General features: G+C 34.6%; 1 protein-coding gene across 1 annotated transcript; it reads right to left on the minus strand.

Annotated features, from left to right (window-relative positions):
* Positions 1-7,619: 7,619 nt before the first annotated feature.
* LOC138692013 (cuticle protein 19-like) lies at positions 7,620-10,998 on the minus strand. Its single transcript, XM_069814776.1, has 3 exons — positions 10,934-10,998; positions 10,636-10,704; positions 7,620-8,393 (listed from the first exon to the last, which is right to left on the minus strand). The coding sequence occupies exons 1-3, from the start codon at positions 10,946-10,948 to the stop codon at positions 8,082-8,084; spliced, it is 396 nt and encodes a 131-aa protein (XP_069670877.1). The 5' UTR covers positions 10,949-10,998; the 3' UTR covers positions 7,620-8,081.
* Between the last annotated feature and the right edge of the window lie 691 nt (positions 10,999-11,689).

Consider the following 11,689-nt stretch of genomic DNA (forward strand, 5'->3'; position numbering starts at 1 on the left):
ACTGGACACAGCGTAACATGTGTTTATATACTGAAGACACCGGCAGATGTTACATAAATGTTTCTCTTTGTTAGAAACGTGTAAAACAGAAACTTGTCAAGTATTTTCACATCCTTTCTGGCTTTCGATGCAATAAATATTTCGTGACTTCATCGCATTCCACGATGTCTACATATTATTACTTATGAAATTCTTCATTTAGAGTACTCCGAAGAGCTATTTTCTTATATAACTAGATAGATAAATAAATGTGTAATAAAATAATCTAGGTGAATGTATTAGTACATCACGTCATGTACAGGAAATCATTTAAACAAATTTTACAAACACATTTTTTTTTTCAATTTACGTGGCAATCTACCCTAACTCACATTATAAGGTGATTTTATCAAGAAACAATACTATTTTGTTTTGTGTTTATTCTAAAATATTAATATTGTGAAATAATACTTTTTAGTCTATTATTTTTTTCTAAATGAAACGCTTTTTTCTCTATCCTTCCTTATCTGTCATACAAGCCAGTGTCCATAGAGGGATAATTGTTTTGGATCACAAGAGACATGAACAAAGGAGGGACTTCCTTGGTGCCAGATCAGCTCGACGTATGGACCACCTCCAAAAGCCAACACGAACACATATATATAAAAAACCGACAGAACATTCGGGAAGATGGAAACTAAATTCCAATGTGGCATCCGTGTTTATATGTGGAGAAAACCACGAAAAACCCCAAAATCAGAAAGACCGCCTCGGGATCTGAACTCGGGTTTTCTGAATGCTAGTCCGAGAGGAAACCGTCTCGACCACCCCACTCAATTATGTGAATATTTGAAAATACATATATATTTATGTTATAAATTATATACATTAAAAATATACATTAAAACTATTATATATATAAAACAGAAATATAAATTAAGGAATTTATCCCCGTATGAGTCGGGAGTTCAAAACCTAACTGTAGATAAGCAGAAATAAGAAGACAAAATAAACACTTGATATAAGCAATAAAATATCACAGATTACAAAAACAAGAGCATATATGATAAAGAACAATCACAACTGAAAATGTTTATAATCAATATTCACAAGTGTAATAATATAAGACTAATATTTAACAATTAATTATCTACCCCTATGTTAAGTTTCCTTAATAATTCCTTTAATTTTCAGTTTAAATTTACTCATACTTATATTAGCTAAAACAGGGTAGTGAGAAATTAATTTGTTGTATAGTTTTAAGCCATAGTTAAAGCCAAGTTTCATACCAGCAGCCGTTGAACTTTTGGATTCTGTGAAATGAAATAATATATTTCTTCTCGTATTATAATTATGCCAATATGTGTTGAAATTTTTCTTGTTCTTACGAAAGAAAGTTAATAATGTATATTTATATATCTGCTCAAATTTGAAAACGTTAAAATCTAAATAAAGGTATTTAGTACGGTAATCAATAAACTTTTTCAGGCAAATTTTGATTATTTTCTTTTGTAGTAAATCCAGCGGCTTAAATTGAAATACTTTTCATGATTAAAATTAATACTTTTCTCTATAGATCCGAATCTTCAACGTTGCGAGGGGGTCACCTTCCTGGGTTCGATTCCCATAGAGGGTATAGAGTTCGTATGTCCTCGACATATCAGTTATGTTATGTGAAAGCATGCTACCATTCTTACTTCACTTTACAGGAATCTCGCATTGTGTCTCTCACGCTGAAGTGAGATTAAATCTGGGGCTAATAGGGGAATTTTCTATATCAGGACCAAAAATCCTTTGAAAGTTTGCTCACAGTCATAAATTGTAAGAAAAATTGACATGCCAATACAAACTCTAATACACATACAAAAACGTTTCAAATGGAGTGCAAAATATTGTTTTGTGCTAGTACTTAAGTATACCTTCCTCTTGCCTTTAACGAAGATAAGCCAGATGCGTCACAATTTATGTCACACTGGTGAATATTGGTTGCAATATAACTATGTCGTACTGCTTTCCATAATATCTGACAGGTGACGAAAACATAGTCGGCAGAGGAAGGGAAAAGGATAATTTCTATTTAACCAATGGCAGACATCACATTCCAGTGAAGTGTGTTGTGTCAGTGAAATGTGTTGTGTCAGTGAAGTGTGTTTGTATCAGTGAAGTTGTATAGTTCATAGTGTTAGTGCAAAGTATTGGAACAGTGAAATGTTTCTGAAGTGTTAGTGAAATCAGGATAGTATCAGTGAAATGTGTCGTAGTTCCAGTGCAGTGAGTGAGTTGACAGCGAAATGAGTGTAGTGCTGAAAGTACTTGTGCAGGTATGAACATATCATACTCGTGGGTTTTAGTTCGAACTTAGGGTTAAGATACAAATTAGCTTTACTTTAAATGTTATTTTAAGTGATCGTGCTTCATTTAATTTAAGATGCTCCTTGTTAATATTAGTATTAATTATTATTATTAGTTTATTGTTAATTGTGTTTATTATTAATTGTCATTATTGAGTGTAATTAGTTACCACTGCCACCGGGTATTTATCCATTTGCAGTGTGACTAAATACATACACATGAAACGACATTCTGAAATTAATCCCAGCTCACAACATATTTGCCACTAAGGTTCACTCAAAGCGTACCGTACGTGCCTATTAGGCCTATTACTTTAATATTAAAGAACTCGTGATTACAAATCAAAGAAGTAGCACAGATCTATAGCTTCTCTCATGCCGAGATATTACTGGAAGAGGCCGCACGAAACGGCTAATTTTATACGTAGCTTCGGCGCCCTCATGCCCGCAGCCAGGGGAGGTATGTCATTGGACTTTATCACACAATTTACATCGATTCATACCCTAACTGCCAATAATATTAGTATTCGAGCAGATGACATCATTCTGTTCGCCAGATCAGTGCAAGCACTTCAAGAGATGGTAAACGAACTAGACACCCAGAGTAAGGCCATAGGTCTAACTATGAACATCAACAAAACGAAAATAATGACCAATGGACAACAAACTTCAGTAAAACTGGACGACACAGAACTACAATACGTCTCTGAATATAAGTACTTAGGACAACTGCTTCAAGCAGAACACCGACATAGAGATAAAAAAGAAGAATAACATCGGCTTGGAAGGCGTTCTGGAGTTTAAAATTCATATTGTTGGACAAAGCAATCAGCCGCAAACTAAGGTTTGAGATAGATAAGTGCATTTATTGATGCATGATAAATTATACAAACTCGTGTACACAAGATTCTTCGCACGAGCTCATACGGCCATTCGTGCTGTAACTATGCACAATTTGAATCTTCAAAGAAAACAAAAATAATACTACTAATAATAAAATAGTAAAACAACAGTTATTATTATTACTACCGTTATCATTAATTATCACAATTACAACTAATCTAACTTCAAACCAAATTTCACAAAAATAATAAAAGAATAAAATAAATGTAAGATATGAAAAGAGAGAGAGAGAAAAAACACAGTGAAACATATATATATATATATATATATATATATATATATATATACATACAGTATAAACAATTCAATTCCTTATTGAGACTGCACGAAATAATCCAACTAATAAATATAAAGGTAATACATAAAAAACATACACACGCGATAAAATACAAATAGAAAAAAAAGACACAATAAATACAGAAATAACATTATCCACTAAGTACTTCATCATTCCAACACTAATTGATAACTCCTTCCCTTATTTTATCCGCTCCCTCCCCCTCGGCCAGTTCCTCCCTCAACTGTCGAACTTTTGCCATAAATTTTCCCACACTGTCACAAAATTTAACGTTATTTAACATATCGTATGTCGCCAAGTGCCCCCTGCTAGATGTAATGAAGGACTCTGGCAGGAATCGTTTCCTCAGAGCTTCTGTGGCTTCACACTCCGATAAAATGTGGTGTGATGTCTCGCCTTTACCGCAAAGAGGACATATTCTCGCCCCCTCTTCGTTGACGGTTTTAAGTGCCCTCCAGGCTCCTAGACGAAACCAGATTAAACCCTGTCTACCTTCTTTGCTACCTCCATAGATATAGTTCGGCCCCCCAATTTGTTTTGATCATCGATACTCTAGAGACCTGCATCCTACCAGTAATCCTATACGGGTATCAGGCATGGGCTCTGTCTACGAAGCAATATGCAGCTATCTAAACTTGTCAGAGGAAGATGCAGAGGAAAATATTAGGAGTCACGCTAAAAGACAAGCTCCCTAACGACAGTCTACAAAAACTGGCCAACACATCCGATGCAGCAGAACGTGTCATGATGACGAAGTGGAAGTGGGGGGACCACGTGACGAGAATGGAGCACTCAAGATGGACGCATGCAACCACCATGTGGGACCCATACATCGGAAGAAGGAACCAGGAAAGACCACGGCTCAGATGGGCGGATATGTTTGTGAAGACGACGGGCAGTGGTCAAGAACAGCAAGAGACAGATCTCAGTGGAAAGAACTGGGACTAATACGAACTTGAAATAGTTAAGAGTGTTAGAGTGTATAGTGTTAATAGCTTACAACGACGCCTAGTAGGCCTACTATACCTTGATCAAAACTACTTCCGACTTGACAGCTTATAGAGAAGGGGGAGCAATGTTGTCATGTTGCCAATCTGTCGTGTAAGCGAGCGCGCTGCCGATAGAGTGCAGTAATGAACGGCTGACATGAACACATACACTTCTAACCAATTTGTTGAATACTAGGCATTAAAATTTGTGTACATTATTATTTTTATTAGCCTATAATAATAATAATAATAATAATAATAATAATAATAATAATAATAATAATAATAATAATTGGTAGTAGTAGTAGTAGTAGTAGTAGTAGTAGTAGTAGTAGTAGTAGTAGTAGTAGTACCGGTATTCTTCAATGTAAATACCGTTAGAAAAGCGTCGAAAGGACTGTAAACTGTAAAAACAGTTTTAATTTAATACGAAGCCTCTACTTTTATGAGTGTCGGTATTCTTCAATGTAATATTGTTAGAAAGGCGTTGAAAAAATTGTAAATTGTAAAAATATTTATAATTAAAAATCTGCACAGCCTTTTTCTTTTCAAATATTGGTAACAGTGCTCTTATTAATTTTAACAGAAGCAACAGTTCTCATTACGACTTGCGCCAAAGGTAAAAGAGAGGCTCGCCATTATCTTTTCTCCTGTCAAAATACTCTCTTACATTACACACCATCTCTCGCGCTTGTCTGTTTAACGGAACACCTTGTCCAATATTCTTTATTCTCCGCCTGACTTTCCTTCCTTCCGACATTGCACAAGTCATCTGTTTAAAAACTCTAGCAGAAACTGGAAAACACACACTCCACCAATGACAACGAAGATAATAGTGTAATATAATTTAAACACTATATTAACGATACACTAAAATAATAATACAACTAAATAATATTTTTAATTCTCACAAAGCACGCGTTAACCAGTCAACTCAGTCATTCCGGCCACTGTATTCATCACTAGGCCGTGGTATTCACGTGCAACTTGTAAACATAGACAAGGCAACACCGTCCCGTTATTATGGTTACGCGTCTCTTGTGATTGGTTGATTTGAATGGTTGTCATGGTAACATGCTAAAGGCGCCATTTGTCAGGTCGGAAGTTGTTTTGGACAGACCATAGTTAGTATACAATAGTTAAGAGTGTTAGAGTGTATAGTGTTAATAGCTTACAACGACGCCTAGTACTAGATAGTATACATTATTTTTAAAGGTATACAGACCGACAAAGTGAAATCTCGCCTGGAATGGCTCACCAGGCGAGTAATAACGAGCCACCCCTTTTATAGGAGGCCTTTGCCCTTCACGGGATATAATGGCTAAATTAATTGATTAATTATTCATTCATTCATTCCATTCAGTATTAACTAAGACTAAAATTTCCAGAGATGACACTGGGGTAGCGATGTCAAAAAAATACAACGAATCTGCTACTTACTTGAGTCTGAGGTTATACATTAGTATTTAATTTTAAAAGAAAACTACAATCAATGCATCACAATGTACACAGAAAACATTTCGACAAGAAAGAATAATTTCCTATTGCAATAAAAATCACTTAGTTTAAATACAATTATTAAATAGATGTAATCTCGTTGCAGGATGGTTCTGGGATGTCACAAAAGTAGAGAAGACGAAGAATCCACCTTTCTCAACTTAATGACATGTGTCTCTAGAGAAAAAGAATAGCTACGTAGTATTATATGAGAATGCTTCACTACAGTGATGGCCAATTAGTAATGCACTGAGGGCCAGGACAGAATAAGAACCATACTTGAGGGCCTTATAAATAAAAAAATAACTATACTAAAAATAAATTTACAACAATGGCAATTTAAGAACATATTGTTCACTCAGCCTCCTATAAAATTGAGTACCGGGTCTTTCCCGGGGGTAAAAGGCGGTCAGAGCGTGGTGCCGACCACACCACCTCATTCTAGTGCCGAGGTCTTGGAAAGCATGGTGCTCTACCTCCATGCCCACCAAGTGCCTTCATGGCATGTTACGGGGATACCTTTACCTTTTTTTTTATACTCTAATATTAAAACAGAAAATACGTTTAATGCACAATCAAAGAACAAGCATTCCTTTTTAATGAGAACATTGGAACAATGAGGTTTGTCAATTTATTTATAAGAGATTTAAAATCCATTTCAATTTCTGATATTGCAGTTTTAAGGATATGGGGTAACACTGAATCAGTTAATCTGTTTCTGGACTTTGATGTTTCAGAGAAGGCAGTTTCACGTATGTAGTTTCTACCAAATATAGAAGTAAGTTTTAAAGCCCAGTTTCTAAGATGGGGATAACGTTCTTTTGAATTGAGTTTCCAAAAATTAACACCAGTAGCCTCTGATAGAAGGATCACACTGGAGTTCACATAGTTCTAACTGCAGTTTTTCAGGCTGGCACCCTACAGTACTTTTCATTTCATGGCATTGTTAAATGTTATGTTATGTTTTATTTAACGACGCTCACAACTGCAGAGGTTATATCAGCGTCGCCGGATGTGCCGGAATTTTGTCCCGCAGGAGTTCTTTTACATGCCAGTAAATCTACTGACATGAGCCTGTCACATTTAAGCGCACTTAAATCATGGCATTGTTGAAGAGTTCCATCTGTGGTCGAAATACTCGAAGTCTTGAAATCTACTCGCACTATCAAATTCTAAAATGAGATCTTCAATACATTCAACATACTTCTTGAAACTAACTTTTCTTCATACAGTTGTTTACAATAGGAAAAGAGGCGTAGATTATTTATCTGCCATCAACATTTGCTGGAATAGATTTAACTTCTTTTTGAAAGCATCTACAAATGCTATCATTACAAAAATTGTATGGTTCTTCGCTTGCAATTAAAAATTAATTGTATTTAAATGCCGAGTAGGTACATTGTGATGCCCAGCTACACTCTAACTTCTACGCATGAATTTTAAAAAAGGAACAAATCATACATTTTTATTCACGGGCCGGATGAGGCCCGCGGGCCGCCATTTGGCCATCACTGCTTTACTACATTAAATGACTTATTATAAATGTGAATAAACAATTTCAATGTGACAGAGAGAGGAAGCGATTGAAGAAAATACGCACACTTGATTTATAACATATTTATTTACTAAAAATAAATACAAATGCAATAAAAACAGAAATGTGGATATTATAAACAATAATGAAGTTTGAATTTGAATAGAGGTATTATAATACAAAAATAATTTAAAAGTGAATAAGGGAAATTTGTAAAAGTATGATGACGCGATGATATTCAAAGTAAACAATTAGACCTCTAGATTTTGCAGACAGATATTCTTAACCCTTAAATTGGCAAAGCCTTGTCGGACCGTAGAGAAAACAACTATCGCAATGTCCATATTTTATATGTTTTACAATATTATAGTATTTTGAAATTGTAATTTTCCTACCAATTGCTTTTTTCTATTGTTCTATTAAAATTATAGCACATAGCCTATTAACCTGTTGTATCTTACAGAATACTTTGTCAATTTAAGGATTAAAAGTCAATCGTGTTGTTGTTGATAAAATCTATAGCTCTGCAATTAATATGAGCCATGGATTCCAAATCCTGACTCGTGTTGTGAGTTGTAAGCGTATGATGATCCGTGTGAGTGTGATGGGATCACCACATGGTGAGTAGCTTGAGGATGGCTGGCGTGTCCGGATTTCTGGACGTGAGCGTTGAATCCGTTGTGTTTGTCGGCGGTGTAGTGGACAGTGCGGGTGGTGCCGTCAGGCTCAACCAGCTTGTAGTATCCCTCAACTTTGTCGCCATCGCGCGTCTCGTGTTGCTCCTTGATGTCGTGGGTGTGAGAGTCCTTCACTCCGTATTTGAACTCGTATTTTGGGTGAGCCTGGTGTTTACATGAGAAAAGATTAGCATGTAAATACGCGAAACACATAATTTACAATGCTATAGGCCTATATGCATGTTGTGTTATTTTTAATTATATTAATGTGGTTTGAGAGATATGAATATATACACGTACAGTCTTACAAACAATTAATGGCGCGACTCTTGATGGTGAAAAAGTTTTTATCGCACTACTTATTTACGCTAAATTCTTTTCCTTGCCACTTGCTCTAGCTACTTAGGGACGACATGCAGCGAAACAAAACTAATATTCCTCAAATAATGGTTCGCTTGTAAACCTGATCGCTTGTGCTATGATCATGCGCAGTGCCTCCTTTCTGAGACACAAAATATTTATGCGCTATCAATTATTTATAAGACTGTACATGTATAGGTTGCAGCAATGCCAATAGTACTGATCTTAAGTATTTCTAAAATATCATTTACATTACTAGTGGTTGTAACGATGGTATTTTTTTTTATCTTCTGGTACTCTATCTTTCGCAAGAATAATTTTAGTATGCTGTATGGAATTATATTTAAGCTTAAATTTCAGCTCTTATTTTTAAATATGGAACATTGGATGTATTTTATTCCATTTGTGTTGTTATTTATCTGTTTGTTGTATTTATATGTATCTTTTGAATATATTTACAAAATGTAAATACATATGAAATTATTTTACACCAGTTTTAGAAAGGAACTTTTACGCAAAGCCTGTAGTCACTACAGTTTTCACTGCCATTGATTTAGAGTAGTAGTATTTTATTTAACGACGCCTTGAACTATGGATTATTTGACATGAAACATTTATATTCGACCTATACTATTAGAAACAAACGAAAGAATTTTGTGGACCGGAAATTACACTAACATTGCTATGGAAATGGTTACGTTATAGTCTATTCGATACACAACAATATGAATGGATCCAATTCTGTGCACAAAGTGAATCCGCATATAGTCTATAGGCCTATATAATTTACATGAATGAGATTATTATAATCCATGGGGGTTGCAATATATATTTAAAAATATTGTTATTCAGTATATATATGGTAAAGGTTGGTAATACTGCGATACGAGTAATATTGTGTTAGTTCTTTTTGAGAATTTATGAATTTATTACAATTTTACTGAGCGAGAGGAAGATCGATTTTTTGCGTCAACGTATTAAGGGAATGTTTGTGGACAAGTTGCTGCACAAAACCGGTCCTTACAGAATTGTAATAATTTCTCAAAAAGAACAATCACAATATTACCAACCTTTACCGTATATATATATATATATATATATATATGGTAAAGGTTGGTAATACTGCGATACGAGTAATATTGTGTTAGTTCTTTTTGAGAATTTATGAATTTATTACAATTTTACTGAGCGAGAGAAAGATCGATTTTTTGCGTCAACGTATTAAGGGAATGTTTGTGGACAAGTTGCTGCACAAAACCGGTCCTTACAGAATTGTAATAATTTCTCAGAAAGAACAATCACAATATTACCAACCTTTACCGTATATATATATATATAATATATATGTATATATATTATATATATGTATATATATAATATATATATGTATATATATAATATATATATGTATATATATAATATATATATGTATATATATCAGTGTTTTCACTTTAAAATGATCTAGAATTTTACTTTAATTTTGTAACCTGGACAATAATACATTATCTACTAAATTTTTATTAATTAAATAATCTTTGTTCTCGTTAACTTATATACAAAATAAATAAAACTATTATAATTTGTTACTGCAAACATTTGGGGTACTTCAGAAATAATACATGTCGGTGAACTTTAGGGAACTCTGGGCTTTTAGATTTAATTAAACGTTTCTTTAAAATATAAAAAATATAGCAATTCATATAAAAAAATTCATCCGAACATACATCCAATATATAAAAGCTGCAGACAGCATTTTTGCAGATTTCTCAAAACTTATGCGCGTAGCTAAGGAAATGGCGTAGTTTCTCAAATAACCGATTCATTTATAGTGTGATTGTTAGTTCATTAAACATTTTGTATTACTCTGAGGTCTGGCCAGGCCAAAGAAGAATGTTAATTTACCTTATTCAATATAATAGTAAGTTATATACGTACAGAATGGTATTTAATTTTAAATCCAACGGCTATCTAGACCACTGAGCACGACTCTTTGGTTAAAAACTAGAGCTATTCTGAAAGATGAGCTGAAATGTATTTTCATACTCACGTGGTAGTCATGCTCCTCATGGACAGGCAGAGCGACTGCAAGGGCCAGCATAGCGAGAACTGCTGCAACCTGTTAAAACATAACACAGGAACAATTATTTATTGTTTCCAAATTATGAGATGCAATAAAAATTTCTTTATTAATTTAATAACTGGCAATTTATGAATAAGTCTACCTATGTTTATTTTCTTGTTTTGTAAGTATTAAATATTTGAGTCGTGAAATGGGAAGGAAAACATTTGAATAGTATTTTTGAAAGACTACCTAATCACTTACTCCGTGGAGTTATAACACTTACCTTCAAGAGAGCCATTTTTTTAACTGATCTTCTCGGACTGATGTAGTACGTACAAAAGATCCTTCGCTACTGGCTTCTAGCAACGGATAAATCCTTTATATACCGAAGACAGACGCAAACGTTACATAAATGTTTCCCTTTTGTTAACAAGTGTAAAACACATTGAGTCGAGCATTTTCACATCCTTACCTGACTTCCCAAGCAATTAATCTCCCCGTCACGTCATCGGAATTCGAGTGTGGAAAATAATGTTCCTATATGAGTGTAAAGAAGAATGTGAACGGAAGTCCTTCTGTACGCAATTCAGGTAGGTTCTTTGTGTACACAATCACCAGGAGGTAACAGTGAATAGTTTTCAGACTCAGAGATACCGTAGAGCTGACTTAGGTCCACAACGATGAGCAATTGCCCCGAATATCAGCGCGATGCCTTCGACTGGTATCATGAACATCTTCGAATGTCGACTCGCCACAAGAGTCTATCGTTTAGCACAGGAATACCAAACATTAGCTCCCTACAGCACAAACATTACCAACCCTACTTCCTCCACCCCTTGTCCGCGACTATTTTTATTCTGTTCTAGTCAATCATTAGCTACAGAACGTAAACATTCAGTGGCGACCAGTTTACAGAATATTTAAAATGGCACTGTAAACAATAACAAGATACAGCTTCAATAAGGAATGGGAATATGATAGTGTCGAAAAATATAATAAAGCTAACTGAGACGGTTAGAAGAAAAGGAGTGTAAGTGAC

This window comes from Periplaneta americana, chromosome 16, assembly GCF_040183065.1.
Source record: "Periplaneta americana isolate PAMFEO1 chromosome 16, P.americana_PAMFEO1_priV1, whole genome shotgun sequence".
In the NCBI taxonomy this organism is placed as follows: Eukaryota; Metazoa; Arthropoda; class Insecta; order Blattodea; family Blattidae; genus Periplaneta; species Periplaneta americana.

Excerpts from the sequence above, each read along its gene's own strand:
- LOC138692013 (XM_069814776.1), bottom strand. Across the intron at positions 8,394-10,635 it reads ATGAGGAGCATGACTACCAC|GCTCACCCAAAATACGAGTT; the intron begins GTGAGTATGAAA and ends TGTAAACACCAG.